At 39.9% G+C, this 20,992-nt stretch overlaps 1 protein-coding gene across 4 annotated transcripts in view; it reads right to left on the reverse strand.

Annotated features, from left to right (window-relative positions):
* LOC108696831 (B-cell receptor CD22) overlaps positions 1–20,992 on the reverse strand; it is a 56,718-nt gene that overhangs the window by 15,913 nt on the left and 19,813 nt on the right. For 2 of the 4 annotated variants that reach the window (XM_041569729.1, XM_041569728.1), the window contains exons 1-6: positions 11,922–12,066; positions 9,643–9,721; positions 8,301–8,639; positions 3,635–3,931; positions 2,144–2,398; positions 187–441 (exon numbers count right to left, since the gene is read on the reverse strand). In XM_041569729.1, coding sequence (XP_041425663.1) covers positions 187–441; positions 2,144–2,398; positions 3,635–3,931; positions 8,301–8,639; positions 9,643–9,721; positions 11,922–11,945 — 1,249 coding nt within the window. In that variant the 5' untranslated portion in view covers positions 11,946–12,066. Of the gene's footprint in view, positions 1–186; positions 442–2,143; positions 2,399–3,634; positions 3,932–8,300; positions 8,640–9,642; positions 9,722–11,921; positions 12,067–20,992 lie in introns of those variants that run through there. The other 2 variants (XM_041569727.1, XM_018226488.2) reach the window with 2 other exon arrangements.

The raw sequence follows: 20,992 nt of genomic DNA on the forward strand, positions 1-20,992 counted from the left end.
TATTGGCTCTACAGTGGGGCAAACTTGTCCAGTGTAAGAACACAAATACCTATTTCTATAGAATACAAGGAGGAATTGAAATTATTTTATATATCTGCTTTCCCATTAACCCATTAAAATGGGACTAGATTGGTAAAAAGACTCTTTTTCCCGTGTAAATAATACATTTTATGGACAAATACAAACCTTTCATTGCAACAGAAACCTTGGTATCAGAGGAAGCATTTCCAATCAGATTGTGGGCAACACAGTTGTATTCCCCAGAGTTTATCTCTGAGTTATTCAGCAACAGAGTTGGGTTTTTCTGGGTTATTAAAGGAATATTATCCCTCAGCCATGTGAAGTGCGTAATTTTTGGATTGCTGCTGAAAACTTTGCACTGTAGTTCAATACTCCCATCTATGTTTTCATATTTAATAATCTGCACTCCCTTTGCAGCATCTGGAAAAAAAAAAGCACACTGAGGAGAGAAACATATCGGATAGTGGGTATTCTCAGTTTCAGGATTACTGCTTTAGCAAGCATAAGGGTCAGGAGGAAAGAGTCTATAATCACAACCTCTTTATTCATGTGAATGGGGATTGACTCAATGCGCTCCGTACTTTCATGAATATTGTTTGATAACTCACCAGTGGGTATTTTCAATCAACAATCAGCAGTCATGCAACTAAGTGCAACTCATTTATACCATTCAAACAAATAAAGCAAAGATTTCAAGAGTTGTGTCCATGCCCAGCAATCAAAAAAGTTGGGGAACTTACTAACCCCATAGTCCTTGGTCCTTATAGAATAGTTCCTTATACAAGTATGGGACCTGTTATCCAGAATGCTCGGGGGCCTGGGGTTTTCCAGGATAATGGCTCTTTCCGTAATTTAGATCTCCATACCATAAGTCTACCAGAAATTCATTTAAACATTAAATAAACCCAAAAGGCTTGCATTGCCTTTAATTAGGATGAGTTGTACAGTATCTTAGCTGGGATCAAGAAAACATAACTATTTTATGATTACAGAGAAAAGGGAAAACATTTACAAAATCTGATTAAATTAGACTCTAGGGGCAAATTCACTAAAGTGCGAAGCGCCTAATTCGCTTGGAAGTGGACCTACTCTAGCGCTACTTCGCACCCTTACGCTAGGCGAAGTTGCACTATGACGAAGGGACGTAACTACTTTAATTCACTAACTTGCGCATTTTACTGAACGTTACCTCTTGCGCCAGACTTGCCTTCGCCACCTCAGACCAGACGAAGTGCAATAGAGTAGATAGGGATTGCTTCAAAAATAGTTGACATTTTTTCTAAGTCCCAAAAAGCGTCTTTTCCTTTTTTAAGGGTGATAGGCTGAAAATGATCGTAATTTTTTTGGGGTACCCTCCTTCCCCCCTACATTTCCTAACATATGGCACCTAAACTATACAGTGGCCACATGTGTAGGGCAATATAACAACTCTATGTTATTTAATGAAGCTTTCCCAGGCTTGTGTAGTGTAATGTATTTGCTGCTACATATACGTCCATTGTACTTTAACTTGGCGCTGTATGCAAATTAGGCATCGCTAGCATAACTGCACTTTCCTTGACAAATTAACTCTAGCGCAACTTCGCTACCTTTCGCCTCCCTGAGCGCAACTTCGAATTTTAGTGCGCACTCTGCAGGTTAGTGAATTTGCCCTATATGGGAGATGGCATTTCCATAATTTGGAGCTTTCTGGATAACGGGTTTCCAGATTACGGATCCTAAACCTGTATATGAAATAACTTGATTAGAAAAATGTACTATTTATATTAGTTGGGTGAATTACTCATCTACAATCATTATAACCGCTTAGATGCTTTGTTTTCTAGACGTTCTTAGCTCCTGGCTATGCTTCTTGGTGATGAGCCAATGATTTGACTCTTTTGAAACAATGTGGGTGTTGCTGTTGGTCTTTTACTATCAGTTACAATTTTTTTTATTAAACTCTAAGCATGGATTCCACTTAATAATTACCTGTTTAGAATATACTGTATAAATAATTATATGTAAATAATAATTAAATGTAAATAATAATGGAGACCAAAGGCAAATTATCTTGGTGCAAATTGTGAACATCAAATTTGAATAATCCCTGTTACATATCCTACATCATGGTACTACATACATTTTACTGGAATGACAACACCAGCGGATTTTCCCTCTCCTTGAATATTCCGTGCAGTGCAGGAATAGGGTTCAATTGTCCATTTCACGTTCTTCAGGGTAATATTCTGCCCTTCACCTGCTGACTCCATTCCCTTGAACCATAGGTAGGTCTGTATTTCTGGGTTGGCCCTGCAATTACATGATAACGTAACCTCATCTCCCTCTTGTATATCAGGATCTCCGAGAATAGAAACCGTTGTGTTTTTGGGTGGATCTGTTTGAAATAAAGGAAATGTAAGGATCATTAACTGAAAAAGGAATTATTTTATTTAATAACAGGCAATTTGGGCTTTGCCACAACAAATATTTGTGTAGGGTAAAGGAAAGCAGAGCACACAATAACTTGCCTCTGTCCCTATATATTAGGCACCTACTGTATCTAGTGCTACTCTTTACTATTTCTGTAGTAAATGAGAGCAGAAAACAAAAGATGTCTCTGCTAGTGTCATTAACAACTGGAAGGCTGCAGATTGCAAGTGTCCCTCATGTCCTTATATGGTTTATGTATGTTTTTAGCATGCCTCCGTTTATTTCTAGCAAAAAATGGAATTAACTTAAATAACGCAATGCCTGGTCACTCAGGAGGTAAATCAAAAGAGACTTGAACATGTGAAAGTAAACAAGGGTCCAGGAATGGATCTTATTAATCCGAGGGTACTAAACGAGCTTTACTATGTAATAGACCTTTAAATCATGTATCAGGATTAGTGATAGGCAAATAAATTCGTCATTTCCACATTTCGCCGCCGGCAAATAAATTTGCGAAACTGCCGTGAAAAGTTGCTCGCACCAAAACTGTCGCGGTTGACATTATTCGGACACCCATTAACTTTGTCTGTGTCAAAATTGACGCACGCATCAAAATTCACTTTTCACAAATTTTTCACTGTTTCGCTAATTTCTCGGCAAATTCACGAATTTTTCGGTGAAACTGGATAAATTTGCCTATCACTAATCAGGATTCATTGAGGTTGGTCATCGTGCAGAAAGAATGGTGAAATGCTAATGTGGTGCTGCTCTTCAAAAACGTATCCCATTCTTAGCCTCAAAACTATAGGCCTGTTAGTCTGACATCAGTAGTAGGAAAGCTTGTTATATTTGTCCCATGGGGCAGTTCAGCTTTATCAATTAAAAATGAATGAAGTCTTAAAAGTAACTTAAGCTTTCAAGGATGTTTGAGTCTAGAGTTTGGCAAAAGGGAAAACTGTGGACTGAAAATATTTTTAACATTTTTATATTTATCAAAAATTAAAAAAATTTTGATTCATTTCAATTTTACAAACTAAATGATACATTTTACTTCTTTATTTGTAATGATTTTCTAAAAGTACCTCTCAAGAAAGCCAAGTCTAGAAATAATATTGTAGAGCAAATCCATCCAAATGCTATCCCTAAACTAAAGCTGATTAATATTCACAAACTGAAATTCTATGCCAGATGTCATACGTACAATTGACTCTGATTGGACTGGATACCAGGCTTGATTGTCCATTGGGGTAATTAACTGTACACTTAATTTCCGTTCTGTCGTCCGAATCTTTAGGATTCATGTTTATTATTGAAGTTTCTGTCAGCTCTGGATTCATGGGACTTTGTGTGGTGGTTTTCCTCTCGATTAAATCAAATTCCTTGTTCCACTTGAATTTTGGAGGTCTAGAGGCACATGTATGTATTGCTTTGCATGTAGCGACTGCAATTGTTCCTTCAGCAATATCGTTTGGTTTTTGAAGAGAAGGCCAAATGGAATCTGATAAATGTTAAAATAAATAAAAAAAATTTAAAATGCAAAATCCCGATCTGTATTACAGTGGGTATGCAGTATAAAGTACTACTAGTAGGACTACACGAATGAGAAGGATAAACAGAATGATTGTTATTATAATTTTTTTTACAAATCTATCTATTATATGTGGTTGTTGCAGAAGTAGGTGTCGTGAAACAGACAATGAAACATTCTTATTCCAATTGTGTATCTTGTTCTTAATCTGGCAATTATTTTCTGCCTATAACTGCCTTTGGCTTCAAGAGGAGTCCTTAGCTACTTCTTTACCAGTGGACTGGATAATCCCAGTATTCCCAAAGTGTGCTACAAGGATATTTAGGGGCATATTTATCAAAGTCTGAATTTATCTCAACATGTTCTGCCAAAAACTCAGATCACATCTGCACCATTTTTTTCCCGCTTATTTATTATTACATTTTCCCGAAAATGTGGTTTGCGGGGAAAAAATCTGAATTTCACATTTTTTTCGGATTTTCCACCCAAACACTCAAAACACATCACGCATTAACATATCATTAGGATTTCTCCCATAGACTTATATGCAACCTCGACAGGTCTGAGATGCCGGCTTTTGGATTCTAACTTTTTCCATATAATTTCCGAAAAGTTCACAATTGTTTTTGTGATTTTTGCATTTGGAGTTTCGTAAATAACCCTCTAAATGTTGCAATTAAATAAAAAGCCCAGTTTAGTAAAAAATCAATAAATACACAACAATACTTGTGGGGTAAAGCAATGAGTGTGAATGGTGTAGAAGATAGGACTCAATATCCCAACTGAGGCACTTAAGTTAGTGATGGACAGAAAGATTCATTTTAGTATTCCCTTCCATTTAAAAGGGTTACCGGCCCTGATAAAAGGTTTTTTAGGAAGTTATATATTTATTTGCACTTTAGGAGAGAAATGCTTTCTGACAGGGGCGTAACTATAGAGGAAGCAGACCCTGCGGCTGCAGGGGGGCCCAGGAGGTATAGGGGCCCCATGAGGCCCTAATTCATAATTCATATACAATTTCAATAAATATTGGAGAAACAAGTCAACCTCTAAACATTTTGGGGGCCTGAAAAATAATTTGCTTTGGGGCCCAGTAATATCTAGTTACGCCACTGCTTTCTGACATGTAACTGAATGTGACTCAGTGAGACATGGGTTTTTACTATTGAGTGCTGTTCTTAGATCTACCAGGCAGCTGTTATCTTGTGTTAGGGTGCTGCTATCTGGTTACCTTCCCATTGTTCTTTTGTTTGGCTGCTGGGGGGGAAAATGGAGGAGTGATATCACTCCAACTTGCAGTACAGCAGTAAAGAGTGATTGAAGTTTATCAGAGCACAAGTCACATGACTTGGGGCAGCTGGGAAATTGACAAAATGTCTAGCCCCATGTCAGATTTCAAAATTGAATATAAAAAAATCTGTTTGCTCTTTTGAGAAATGGATTTCAGTGCAGAATTCTGCTGGAGCAGCACTATTAACTGATTCATTTTGGAAAAAATGTTTTTTCCAATGACAGTAACCCTTTAATGTATTTTGGGTGCCACTACTTCTCCCCCTAACTGTATAATGTATTTAGGATCTAGAGTTGCACCAGTGCACCATTATTTACAATGAGTACTGTGGGTATATACATATATATATATATATATATATATATATCCTTTACTGTACAACCTAATCAAGACTACTGGTATATGGGACAGTTTTCCCATAGTGTATTTTAGCCGGCAGAGATTAGGAAGCGGTATAGGCAGTTTTGCCTGTTCACCGACTTGCTAAAATTCAGAGTAGTAGCAGCAGTGCTATTAGCTCATGGAGGACCCATCAGTTTAGGCAGCTGAATCCTTCAGCAGAGGTGTCCAGGAGCTGCTCTCTGGTTAGCTGTCCATTGTTCTCTTGATAGATTGTTGATGGACTGCTGAGGGGGTTGATATCACAACTTGCAGTTCAGCAGTAAAGAATGACTGAAGTTTATCAGAGCAGAGCCACATGGTTGGGGGAACCTAGGAAACTGACATCAAGCCCCACACCAAATGTCAAAATTAAATAGTAACAAATCTGTTTGCTCTTTCAAAAAATGGATTTTAGTGCAGAATTCTGCTGGAACAGCACTATTAACTGGTGAAAATTTTTAACTGTCAGGAACAAGGGTCCATCCACATGAACCAGCTGCAGACAATAACCCAATGAGGGACTATTTAAGCCATCCTCTTCCTACAAGCTGGGCTGGATCATTGGCTTTCCTGCAGTCTCCACGAGTTCCTGTCCTGAGTTCCTGAAATCTAAAAGTCCTGTTCTTGCCCTGTTTTCACTTTGTTTTAACCTTTGGCATGTTATTGCAGATTCCTGTTTGTTTCTGCCCTGCGTGTTCTATTGACTCTGTTTGATTTCTGCAAATAGAGAAAAAAAGGAACTCTTTTACCACAAAGAAAAAGAACAAGATCTTAGTGGTTACTGGAAGGGGCTGACATCCGTCAGATAGATACAAAAATTAAATAAAAAAGTACCCGTCAGTACCAACTGATTTTATGTCTAGTAATAACTTAATTAACTACCATTCAAGTAGTAGTCGTAGTAGTAGTGCCGGTCATTTAATCCATCATCAATTTTATGTAAAGCTGATCAATTCCCAGGTCAATTAATTCCCAGGCCAATTCATAAATAAATTAAATATAAAGTGCCATTTAGTGTGTGTATCCAATGAATGTTGCCAGACTAAAAGTTGACAATCAATTCATTAAAAATTCATGATTGGGCTCAGGTGTAATTAATAATGTCCACAATTCATTAGAGAGTGACAATTAATTATAGGAAACAAGGTGCATTTACAAAGTTGATGTTCTTAAAAAGTTCATAATTTAAGTAAAATTTATGTATAAAGTGCCGTGCAATAAAGGTCAATTACTAGATAAGGATAAGTAAGATCTAAATCAGTTTTAAATTATGACCAGGAGTTGGGATAGGGGCCAAACCTAGCGCTACAGTCTTACAGTAAGTTAGAAATAGTGATGGGCGAATTTTTTTGCCAGGCGCGAATTCGTGGTGAATTTTTCGCCATTTTTCAAATTTCGTGGGAAATTCGCAAATTTTTCAGCGAAACGGCACAAATTCGCCCATCACTAGTTATAAAGATATAAAGAAAAAATAGAGGGTGGAGCTGTCCCAAAGCTTGCTGCCTAATACATTTACTAAGACTGGGACACCACAAAGAGGAAGGCAGGACAGGGTAACCGAGACTGTGGCCTTGAAATTAACTTGATCTTAGTTGAGGCTATGCTATACCTGAAAAGCCACAAATCATCGGCCCATTAGAATGGAAGGAAGAGTTGGAGAGATAAAGGTAGACAGTAGCGACAAAGGTTAAAACCAACCCACTCGTTGTAAATCAAAGATAAAAAGTTTGTCAAAATCTTTTATTTCTCCAACTCTTCCTTCCATTCTAAGGGACCAATGATTTTGGCTTTTCAAGCATAGCATAGCCTCAACTAAGTCAGGGCAAGTTAATTTCAAGGCTACATTCTCGGTTACCCTGTCCTGCCTTCTTCTTTGTGGTGTCCCAGTCTTAGTAAATTTATTAGGCAGCTTGGGGACAGCTCCAGCCTCTATTTTTTCTTTATATCTTTCTAACTTACTGTAAGACTCCTGGTCATAATTTAAAACTGATTTAGATCTTACTCTTACTTATACTACCTATCTAGTATTTGACCTTTATTGCACGGCACTTTATATATAAATTTTACTTAAATTATGAACTTTTTTAGAACATCAACTTTGTAAATGCACCTTGTTTCCTATAATTAATTGGCACTCAATCAAGCACTTAATTGTGGACATTATTGTTTCACCTGAGCCCAATCATGAATTTTTAATGAATTGATTGTCAACTTTTAGTCTGGCAACATTCATTGGATACACGCACTAAATGGCACTTTATATTTAATTTATTTATGAATTGGCTTTACATAAAATTGTTGATGGATTAAATGACCGGCACGCACTGCACTTTAATTTAAGTTTTGTAACTGCTACTTGAATGGTAGTCAATTAAGTTATTACTAGACATAAAATCAGTTGGTACTGACGGGGTACTTTTTTAATTTAATTTCTGTTTGATTGCTGCCTGCCCAGACATGTGCCTGTATTTGGACTTATTACTGCCTGCTCCATCTGACTGGCAAGATATCTGCATGGAGCTTATTTGTTCATCCTATAATTCTTGTACAAAACTGCCCATCTGTTTAATTGATTTCATGAAAGAAGCCTCACCAATCAGTGGGGCAGTTTGTCTTATTTTGAAAGCTTGTGTTAGTTAGATTTGAACAGATGAGCTATAAGCTTACCTTTGACATCTATTTTAACCATCCTCCGGTTGATCTCATAAGCCGTAACATTATCGACTCCTGGATAATAATGTTTTCCATCTTCTGCATTCACATTGTCTATGCGCAGAGTGCAGTCGAGTTGTGTAGGCTGGACAAGTAATGTCCGGTGTTTGTAATGAGATAAAATTGATGTGGTGTTGTCGCTGCTAACAATCACATGATGCTTGTCTTCATCATAAACATACCACATCACATGGTGTCCTGGATAACTGAGAATACATGGGATCTCCACACATGAGCCCTTCAGTGCCATCAGTTTTTCTGGAAAGGAGAAGACCTCTTGCTGCCCATGTGATTCTAGATGTAAAAAAAAGGAAAACAAAGGAAACATAAGGAAGGAATTTGTTTTACTACTAATGTGCAGCTATTCAGTAGAAGCATGGCTGGTTGACCATACGTATGTGCTGTGCAACTTTTTTGACATAGAGGTTTTGACATTTCAGATGTTTATTTTAATGTAGGCTTAATTCACACTTCATCTCTCTTGTGCTTTCTATTCTACCTCTTCTGCACCTCCCATTGTCTTTGCTGCTCACTTTATCAGTATCTTCTCATTTTCCCTACATTTTACTCTACTCTTTCCCTCTTCTTGATTTCAGTCATTCATCTGTAACTTACTGTAGCTGCCTTACTAAAATACTGATAGTGTTGACATCGCAACAGACGTGATCTACTCAAGGAATGGACTATTGCTGGGCGATGCACATTTCGGTTAAACCAGCTCCTGTAGAACTCACCCCTTTTTCAGACTTTTTGCAGGGTTTTCAAAGGTCTTCTATCCAGGATTCGGTTCGGGATTTAGCCAAGATTCGGATTCCGAATCCTTCTGTCCAGCCGAACCAAATCCGAATCCTAATTTGCATATGCAAATTAGGGTGGGGAGGGAAATCACGTGACTTTTTGTCACAAAAATAGGAAGTAAAAAATGTTTTCCCTTTCCCACCCCGATTTGAATTTGGTTCAGTATTCTGCCGAATCTTTCGCAAAGGATTCAGGGGTTCAGCCGAATCCAAAATAGTGGATTCGGTGCATCCCTACTTCTAATGGAATCATAAATAAAATGAGTATGGGAAAACTGCTTGACTTGGATACAGTGCATATAACTGGTTATGCTCATAGTGGTCCATTGAAGATACAGTTATGGTAGACACGTGCTCCCAAGTATCCAGACAATAACCTTTGTTTAGGTGAATTATTTATAAAGAGAGTCCCTGCACTGAGCATATAATATATCATGAGATCAATTTACTGTATGAGAAATGTGCAATGTTGTTTTCTTAAAGGTGGTCTCATATTTTACCTTTTAAAAGAAGGAGGAAGCAGATCTGAAGAAAATGAATCACCATTGCCCAAAATGTTTCAGACGGATTATTTCTCTCCTGTTAAAAACAAAATACATGCTTCTGAACATAACACAGAACATAAATCTGGATTTATAAGATGGTATATATTCGTCTTTGTAACGTTATTGCTGTTGCATAGCCCTACAGTGAAAATATTATTATTTTTAACCATACGAGTGTAAGTCTTCTGGCAATTTCTACCATGAAACATCTATAATTAACAGGTATATGGTGGCAGGCATTCATTATATCCTTGCCTATATATCAAAGGGGTTGTTAATCACCTTAACTCTTATTCTTACTAGAAAGGGATGGGAGTTAGAAATTCTTAATATTAACTTAATGACTCATTTACTAGGGGGAGTAAGGTATTCAGTGCAAATTCGTTGTGGCGTGTGGATTGCAAAGAATGTCTCTCTAGCAGGGACAATTGTGCCCACCATGTAAGGAGCCTTTACTTGTATAGTATCATAGAAGAGAAGGAAGGTACCCGTGGATGCAGGTACAAGTCATGTGTTTACTTTTAATTTAAAAAAGCATTGCCACACAACATGTTCATATGCTTAGAGTAAATGGTTATGCTACAGAGAGTAACACCAAACCATTCTACAATCTGTTTGCAAGGGCTCCCTCTGGATGAAGGCAGGGTAAATACAAATAATTCTATGCCACTAGCCAAGCAGAAGGATATATTGAGAGCATTTTGTTAATGGCTTTATCTTTGAAAAATAGACTAGATGTTAATAGCCCTCAGAGCAAACTAATTTCCTCTAAGCTTTCAGAATAAGATATTTTCTATATAGACATACTGAGGTATTTGGGAGTCAATACACCACTGGGCTTCCTGGTAGTAATGGGTGAATTTCGCGAAACGGTGAAAAATTCGCGTGTCTTGTTTTTTTGGCGAAAATGCGTCAGCGTCCAAAAAACTGATGCCGAATTTTCATCAGCGAATTTTCTCGCCCGTTTCGCGAATTTATTCACCAGCGGCGAATCACGCAAATTCACAGTGAATTCACGCCTGCCGCATAAATTCGCCAATCACTACTCCCTGGACTTCCTATATAGCAACAACATTTTCTATGGCATATATTCATATCTTGGGCTTTTTCCCAAACATATTTTATCTCTGCTCAATACAGGATGTGCCAAGATGCTCAAACAACCCCAAGCATTGCTTGAATGGAAATTGCTTAATCTTCCACATTCTCATTTGTCTTTCAACTAAAATTGTGCTTCAATTTTTATCCAAGAACCATAAAAAATTCCCCTTTCATGGCAAGTTCATGTGATTCCTGATGTCAGCAAGTGGGTGTTACTTTGGGCTCTTTGATGCTGTATTTTGACCAGGTGGACTCCATGGTGGGGGAAACCACTACACTGTATAATAATTAGGTTGCCATCTTTTCTGGGGGGAAAAACAGCCTTTCTATATTTTATCATGTTGCCCTATAAATAACTTTGGCATCAAGTTTCATTTTTACCGACCGGGTCAGTAAAATACATGCTAGGTCACAGCCTTAGTGATAATCATAATCTTGTGAATGCAATTAAAAAATATGTAACTCCCTAGACCCATTTGGGTCAGTCAAAACTCTAGTAAACATGAACACAAGATATCAGCCTTCAATACAAAAAAAAATAGATTAAAGACTCATCAAGTTACTCATCACCCCATAGTACACAAAAGACGGTTAGGCGTTCCTCTATATAGAAAGATATACAGAATACCTAGCTCTGGGGTTTTCTGAATAACCATTCTTTACTAAATTTGGATCTTCATAACTTAAGTCTACTAGAAAATCATTAAATAAACTCAAAAAGCTGATTTTGCTTTGAATAAGGAGTAATTAAATCTTAGTTGGGATCAAGTACAAGCTACTGTTTTATTATTACACAGAAAAAGGAATTGATTTTTAAAAATTATTATTTGTATAAAACAGAGTCTATGGGAGACGGCCTTTCCGTAACTAGGAACTTTCTGAATAACGGGTTTCCAGATAAAGGATCCCATACCAGTATCAGATTTTTTATGTCATCTAACATAAATCACACACAAGCAATTATTCATATATTTTATCTACTTTCTAAGGTCTGATGGCTCCAGAGCCATAGAATGTCCCTCAAAATGAAATTATCTCGAGAACAAGACATCGAAATGGCCTGTCCCTTCGGTCAAGTGAATTAAAGATACTTCTGCCTATGCCAAACAAGCCACATATAGAGTATCTCTCACCATAACACTGGAGCTTTTGACCATAGCTTTCAATGTGATCCTTTCTTATCCACGTAGAATTTAGGCAATGGGTTGGTCAAGCAGTCTTTGCTGCTTTGTCCAGTTCTTTCAAAGTGTCGCTCCAACTTACTACCGAGTAGTTCATTCACTTGTTCCGTGTGTACTCAAGCTTCCTTATTCTGTCTGCTGGGTGTGAATCTGATATGGCTGCAAGTACATCACCGTGTGACAGAACAGTGGTGCCCAGATAAGACTCTCTCTGAGAAGTTTATCTCCTGATTTACCCACAATAAACCGTCATGTTATTTAACAATGATACTGACCTCAATTGAAGAGATGGGAAATAATTAGAAGACAAAATGCTTTAGAAACATTATAAAACATATATATGAGCGGTCGTCAAGTGCAGCACTTTAGTATAAAGTTACTGTCAAATAGGGATGTAGCGAACGTCGGAAAAAAAGTTCGCGAACATATTCGCGAACTTGCGCAAAAATGCGAACGGTTCGCGAACCCCATAGACTTCAATGGGAAGGCGAACTTTAACATCTAAAAAAAAAATTTCTGGCCAGAAAAATGATTTTAAAGTTGTTTAAAGGGTGCAACGACCTGGACAGTGGCATGCCAGAGGGGGATCAAGGGCAAAAATGTATCTGAAAAATCTGCCTGTGTGTGCTTGGAAGAGATAGTGTAGGGGGAGAGCTGTTAGTGATTTCAGGGACAGATGATAGTAAGTTTGCTGGCTAGTAATCTGCTTGATACTGCTCTGTATTGGAGGGACAGAAGTCTGCAGGGATTTGAGGGACATTTTAGCTTAGGTAGCTTTGCTGGCTAGTAATCTACTGTTCTCTTTAAACAACTGCCATACGTTGACCTTGTAGGCATTGTTTGCCCAGTTTTTTTGGACGCAGCCACTGAAGCACAGTTGCCAGAAAAAATATGCCATATAAATGCTGAAAATAGTCATTTTTCGCCATACGTTGACCTTGTAGACATTGTTTGCCCAGTTTTTTTGGTTGCAGCCACTGAAGCACAGTTGCCAGAAAAAATATGCCATATAAATGCTGAAAATAGTCATTTTTTGCCATACGTTGACCTTGTAGGCATTGTTTGCCCAGTTTTTTTGGTCGCAGCCACTGAAGCACAGTTGCCAGAAAAAATATGCCATATAAATGCTGAAAATAGTCATTTTTTGCCATATACGTTGAGTCAACGTATGGCAAAAAATGACTATTTTCAGCATTTATATGGCATATTTTTTCTGGCCTCTGTGCTTCAGTGGCTGCGGCCAAAAAAACTGGGCAAACAATGCCTACAAGGTCAATGCCTTCGGTGCGACTGACCATATTTGTCACCTCTTCAAAAGGTCGCATGAGCCTGCAGGCATCGCGCATAAGCACCCAGTAACGGGGGGAAAAAAAGATCCAGTCCTACCACCCAGTTCAAAAAGGTACTCGTTGACGGCCCTTTGTTGTTGCAGCAGACGTTCCAACATAAGGAGCGTTGAATTCCAGCGAGTCTGGCTGTCAGAAATCAAACGCCTGACTGGCATGTTGTAGCGCTGCTGAATGTCAGCAAGGCGTGCCATGGCTGTGTAGGAACGTCTGAAATGGGCCGACACCTTTCTGGACTGGGTGAGAACGTCCTGGAATCCTGGGTACTTGGAGACAAAACTTTGGACTATTAAATTTAACACATGTGCCATGCAGGGCACATGTGTTAAATTGCCCAGTCTCAACGCTGCCAACAGATTGCTTCCATTGTCACACACCACTTTTCCGATCTGCAGTTGGTGTGGGGTCAGCCACCGATCGGCCTGTGACTGCAGAGATGACAGGAGTACAGATCCGGTATGGTTTTTGCTTTCCAGGCACGTCATCCCCAAGACAGCGTGACAACGGCGTACCTGGCACGTCGAATAGCCTAGGGGGAGCTGGGGGTGCACAGGTGTGGAGGAGGAGAAGGAGGACCCAGCAGCAGAGTAAGAAGAAGAAGAGGAAGAAGACGAGGTAGAGAGCGATGGAGGAGTAGAGGTGGTGGCAGAACCGCGTGCAATCCGTGGCGGTGACACCAACTCCACTGTTGTTGTTGAGCTACCCATTCCCTGCTTCCCAGCCATTACCAAGTTCACCCAGTGGGCAGTGTAGGTGACATACCTGCCCTGACCATGCTTGGAGGACCATGCGTCAGTAGTCATATGGACCTTTGGCCCAACACTAAGTGACAGAGATGCGGTAACTTGGCTCTGCACATGTTGGTACAGGTGTGGTATTCCCTTTTTAGAAAAAAAATTGCGGCTGGGTACCTTCCACTGCGGTGTCCCAATTGCTACAAATTTGCGGAAGGCTTCAGAGTCCACCAGCTGGTATGGTAAAAGCTGGCGGGCTAAGAGTGCAGACAAGCCAGCTGTCAGACGCCGGGCAAGGGGGTGACAGTCAGACATTGGCTTCTTACGCTCAAACATGGCCTTCACAGAAACTTGGCTGGTGGCAGATGACTGGGAATGGGAACAGGTGGTCAAGGTGGAAGGCGGAGTGGAGGGTGGTTCAGACGGGTCAAGGAGAGCAGAGGTAGAGCAGTAAGATGCTGGACCAGAAGGAGTGTGGCTTTTAGTTTGCCTGTTGCCTTTGAGGTGTTGCTCCCAAAGTGCTTTGTGCTTGCCGCTCATGTGCCTTCGCATAGAAGTTGTACCTATGTGGCTGTTGGGCTTACCAAGGCTCAGTTTCTGACTGCACTCATTGCAAATTACAATGCTTTTGTCAGAGGCACACACATTAAAAAAATCCCACACTGCTGACTTTTTGGAAGTGTGCGATCTGGCGGTAACAGTAGAAGTTGGCGGCATTGGCGGCAATGGCGGGTGCGTTGGCCGGCTGAACACAGGTGCCGATACATGTTGTTGCCCTACTGATCCCTGCGGGCTGTCCTCCCTGCTTCTTCTAAGTCTTATTCTCCTACTGCCTCTCTGACTCTCCGTCTCTCCATCTGAACTACCCTCCTCTTGCTCTCTTCTACTAGGCACCCACAAAACATCAATCTCCTCATCATCATTCTCCTCAGATGCATCAATTTCTTCTGACACATCACAGAAGGAAGCAGCAGCGGGGACCTCCTCCTCATCACTCATTATGTCCATCTCTATCGTGTTCTCTGCCAGAATTAAATCTGGTGTAAGGTCCTCATCTCCTTCATCTTCTTCTGGCAATAATGGTTGCGCATTACTCAGTTCAAGAAACTCATGGGAAAATAACTCCTCTGACTCCAGTGAAGAAGGGGCACCGGTGGTGGAGGAAGTGTTACGTGGGGTGGCCATAGCAGTGGAGGATGAGGAGGATGTTGTGGTAAAGTTAGAAACGGTAGAGGATGGGGTGTGCTGTGTAAGCCAGTCAACTACCTCTTCAGCATTTTGGGAGTTCAGGGTCATTGGCTTTTTAAAACTGGGCAATTTGCTAGGGCCACAGGATTGCATAGCAGCACGGCCCCTAGCACGGCCTCTGCGTGGCGGCCTGCCTTTGCCTGGCATTATTTTTAAAAAAACAACAACAACAAAAACTCAGTTGTTTTTTCTGGAAACGATAATACACACAGCTAGATGGCAGTTTGAAGAAAACAGTGTGCAAATAATGCCTACAAGGTCAACGTATACACTACTACAGTGGTGGATACGGATTACGTAAAATATATGAATGCTGCTTGAAAAAAAGTAACTCAAGTGGTTTTTCTAGAGACGATAATATTATCAATATTTAGACAAAATGTGAACAAGCTCACACAGCTAGATGGCGGGTTGAAGAAAACAGTGTGCAAATAATGCCTACAAGGTCAACGTATACACTACTACAGCGGTGGATACGGATTACGTAAAATATATGAATGCTGCTTGAAAAAAAGTAACTCAAGTGGTTTTTCTAGAGACGATAATATTATCAATATTTAGACAAAATGTGAACAAGGTCACACAGCTAGATGGCGGGTTGAAGAAAACAGTGTGCAAATAATGCCTACAAGGTCAACGTATACACTACTACAGCGGTGGATACGGATTACGTAAAATATATGAATGCTGCTTGAAAAAAAGTAACTCAAGTGGTTTTTCTAGAGACGATAATATTATCAATATTTAGACAAAATGTGAACAAGCTCACACAGCTAGATGGCGGGTTGAAGAAAACACTGTGCAAATAATGCCTACAAGGTCAACGTATACACTACTACAGCGGTGGATACGGATTACGTAAAATATATTATGGCTGCTTGAAAAAAGTCACTCCGGTGTTTTTTCTGGAGACGGTAATATTATGGATATTTAGACAGAATGTGAACAAGGTCACACAGCTAGATGGCGGGTTGAAGAAAACAGTGTGCAAATAATGCCTACAAGGTCAACGTATACACTACTACAGCGGTGGATACGGATTACGTAAAATATATGAATGCTGCTTGAAAAAAAGTAACTCAAGTGGTTTTTCTGGAGACGATAATATTATCAATATTTAGACAAAATGTGAACAAGCTCACACAGCTAGATGGCGGGTTGAAGAAAACACTGTGCAAATAATGCCTACAAGGTCAACGTATACACTACTACAGCGGTGGATACGGATTACGTAAAATATATGAATGCTGCTTGAAAAAAAGTAACTCAAGTGGTTTTTCTAGAGACGATAATATTATCAATATTTAGACAAAATGTGAACAAGCTCACACAGCTAGATGGCGGGTTGAAGAAAACACTGTGCAAATAATGCCTACAAGGTCAACGTATACACTACTACAGCGGTGGATACGGATTACGTAAAATATATTATGGCTGCTTGAAAAAAGTCACTCCGGTGTTTTTTCTGGAGACGGTAATATTATGGATATTTAGACAGAATGTGAACAAGGTCACACAGCTAGATGGCGGGTTGAAGAAAACAGTGTGCAAATAATGCCTACAAGGTCAACGTATACACTACTACAGCGGTGGATACGGATTACGTAAAATATATGAATGCTGCTTGAAAAAAAGTAACTCAAGTGGTTTTTCTAGAGACGATAATATTATCAATATTTAGACAAAATGTGAACAAGGTCACACAGCTAGATGGCGGGTTGAAGAAAACAGTGTGCAAATAATGCCTACAAGGTCAACGTATACACTACTACAGCGGTGGATACGGATTACGTAAAATATATGAATGCTGCTTGAAAAAAAGTAACTCAAGTGGTTTTTCTAGAGACGATAATATTATCAATATTTAGACAAAATGTGAACAAGCTCACACAGCTAGATGGCGGGTTGAAGAAAACACTGTGCAAATAATGCCTACAAGGTCAACGTATACACTACTACAGCGGTGGATACGGATTACGTAAAATATATTATGGCTGCTTGAAAAAAGTCACTCCGGTGTTTTTTCTGGAGACGGTAATATTATGGATATTTAGACAGAATGTGAACAAGGTCACACAGCTAGATGGCAGGTTGAAGAAAACAGTGTGCAAATAATGCCTACAAGGTCAACGTATACACTACTACAGCGGTGGATACGGATTACGTAAAATATATGAATGCTGCTTGAAAAAAAGTAACTCAAGTGGTTTTTCTAGAGACGATAATATTATCAATATTTAGACAAAATGTGAACAAGCTCACACAGCTAGATGGCGGGTTGAAGAAAACACTGTGCAAATAATGCCTACAAGGTCAACGTATACACTACTACAGCGGTGGATACGGATTACGTAAAATATATTATGGCTGCTTGAAAAAAGTCACTCCGGTGTTTTTTCTGGAGACGGTAATATTATGGATATTTAGACAGAATGTGAACAAGGTCACACAGCTAGATGGCGGGTTGAAGAAAACAGTGTGCAAATAATGCCTACAAGGTCAACGTATACACTACTACAGCGGTGGATACGGATTACGTAAAATATATGAATGCTGCTTGAAAAAAAGTAACTCAAGTGGTTTTTCTAGAGACGATAATATTATCAATATTTAGACAAAATGTGAACAAGCTCACACAGCTAGATGGCGGGTTGAAGAAAACACTGTGCAAATAATGCCTACAAGGTCAACGTATACACTACTACAGCGGTGGATACGGATTACGTAAAATATATGAATGCTGCTTGAAAAAAAGTAACTCAAGTGGTTTTTCTAGAGACGATAATATTATCAATATTTAGACAAAATGTGAACAAGCTCACACAGCTAGATGGCGGGTTGAAGAAAACACTGTGCAAATAATGCCTACAAGGTCAACGTATACACTACTACAGCGGTGGATACGGATTACGTAAAATATATTATGGCTGCTTGAAAAAGTCACTCCGGTGTTTTTTCTGGAGACGGTAATATTATGGATATTTAGACAGAATGTGAACAAGGTCACACAGCTAGATGGCGGGTTGAAGAAAACAGTGTGCAAATAATGCCTACAGGGCAAATAATGCCTAAAAGGTCAACTTATACACTACTACAGCGGTAGTAAAATAAAAAAAAGTAAAATAAAAAAAAATGAATATTAAAAAAAAAAATTAAAGTTGGTGCTGCTGAACTACTAGGAGCAGCAGATTAGCACACCAGTCCCACTCCCCAACACTGCTAGACTAATAGCACTGGGCTCTTATAGTAGTAGTAGTAGTAGTAGTAAAACAACAAAAAAATAAATAAAAGCAGTCCTTACAAGGACTACTGTTATTGCAGCAGTCAGCAGATGAGATCAGAAGCAGGACAGCTGCCCACAGCAGCTACATACAGAGCACTGCAGTAGAAGGTAGATTACTAGCCAGCAAAGCTACCTAAGCTTAAATGTCCCTCAAACCCCTGCAGACTTCTGTCCCTCCAATAACAGAGCAGTATCAAAACGATTACTAGCCAGCAAACTTTCAACTGTCCCTGAAATCACTAACAGGCAGCAGCTCTCTCCCTACACTATCTCTTCAGCACACACAGGCAGAGTGAAAAAACGCTGCAGGGCTTCGGTTTTTATAGGGAAGGGGAGTGGTCCAGGGGAGAGCTTCCTGATTGGCTGCCATGTACCTGCTGGTCTGGGGTGAGAGGGCAAAAAAAAGTGCCAACAATGGCGAACCCAAAATGGCGAACGTCGCGCGACGTTCGCGAACTTCCGGCGAGCGCGAACACCCGATGTTCGCGCGAACAAGTTCGCCGGCGAACAGTTCGCGACATCTCTACTGTCAAATCCAGGTCTCCTTACTATCAAAGAAATTTCAGTTCCATGCTATACCACCTTGGAAACAAAATAATACATTTTATCTGACCCACATATATCAGACTTTGCATTAACTCAGTATTCCCAGTGTAACACAGCAGAGTGTCCTATAAAGTAGTTATAATAGGAAACAGCTAAAGATATAAAAAATACAAAAATATATGTTTACGTTACACAAGTAGTGATGGGCAAATTTATTCGCCAGGCGTGAATTCGCGGCGAATTTGCGCAATTCGCTGCCAGCGAATAAATTCGCAAAACGCCCGCAAAAATTTGCGAAAAAAACGGCCGGCGTCAAAAACGGGTGCCGGCATCAAAAACGGGCGCCGGCGTCAAAAACGAGACGCCGGCGCCGTTTCGCGAATTTTCATGAATTTCGCACGAAATTCGCAAATTTTCCAGCGAAGCGAAACGGTGCAAATTCACCCATCACTATACACAAGAAAACAATAGAGCACATTAAGAGCCCAACAGAAAAACAAATATATCTATAGAGGAGAAAACATCAATGAACCACAAGAAATAATTAAAAGGTAAGCCTAAAAACATCACAATATTTCTCGACGAGTTGACCGATATACAAGTCTTCTGCTGATAAAGCTCAGCACTTTTCCCACCATACACACACCAAATATCGTCCGAAAATTTGTTTTGTACGATATTATCTGTGCGTTTATGGCCACCTTGACTTGCCTACTTGGTCAGTCAGCAGGAACAACACTAGGAAGGAACTGCAACCAAGGCTACATGAGAAACCCCTTGCATATGTTCATATTTGTGGGGAAGGACCACATTGAAGGCTAAGAAAAAGGATAAAAGCCCAGTGTTGTGGTGAGTGACTTTCTCCATGCAGGTATGGTTTCAGCAGGCAGAAATACTTCACCTTAAAATCCTGTGAGTTTCTTTACTCAGTAACTCATTTGAGAAAAGTTGTCTTTAAACAGCAGTATCAAGTATTTTGGATTTCCACTGTATTTACACATACCTTTCATATCATTAACATTTGTAGCAATGTAGTTAGTGATTTAACTAGAGTGAGCTGGGCCCCCTGCAAAAAAAGTCTTAAGAGGGGTCCGGCACACTCGATCCCCATCCTCCAGCCCACTTCCCATCCTGCCTGTGCTCCACCCACTCCCATTTCTGATCCTTCCACTCCTGCCCTGCCTCCGCCCACTTCCGCCCAACATGCGCCCCCTTCCTCGCCGCAGGTAAGAGAGCGGCTGGGGAGGAGGGTTTTTTTATTAGCTACAGAGGAAGAAGACCCCACAGTCTGGGTCCCCTATTCCCTGAGCCCGCCTGCGACTGCTGGGTCTGCTTTCTCTATAGTTACGCCTCTGAATGCAGTATGGTTTAACCCTCTGTTCTAAAACATGGCATCAAAGTGCTCAAAGTCCTGCTTACTCACTGGCTATGGGAATCCCATAAAACAACAGTCCAGGAAACCAAAGTAAACACTTCCCACATGTAAAACCCCAGTGTGGATGTTTCTATCACACCTTTCACCAGCTGTAGAAGGGTTTGGTTATTTAAGAACCTTGACACGTCTTGGTTTGAACTTTGAACAAGCATGATGGGAAATCCTCCAAAATGACAAAATGTTCCATAGGCAGGGGTGTAACTATAGAAATAGCCGACCTTGTGAATAATGGGGTGTAGGGGGCAAGGATGTATAGGGGCCAAGTGGGACACTGAGAAAAATGTATTTTTCCCAAAGTTTAGTAAATCCCTAAAATTGCTGTAAGGCCTAGTTATGCAAATGCCCAGAGGACACATTGGCACATAATGGGGAATTCAAGGTCTACTTTCAAGATTTTCTTTACTCCAGAAAAACCATGCTAATGACATGCT

The sequence above is a fragment of the Xenopus laevis genome, chromosome 7L, assembly GCF_017654675.1.
Source record: "Xenopus laevis strain J_2021 chromosome 7L, Xenopus_laevis_v10.1, whole genome shotgun sequence".
In the NCBI taxonomy this organism is placed as follows: Eukaryota; Metazoa; Chordata; class Amphibia; order Anura; family Pipidae; genus Xenopus; species Xenopus laevis.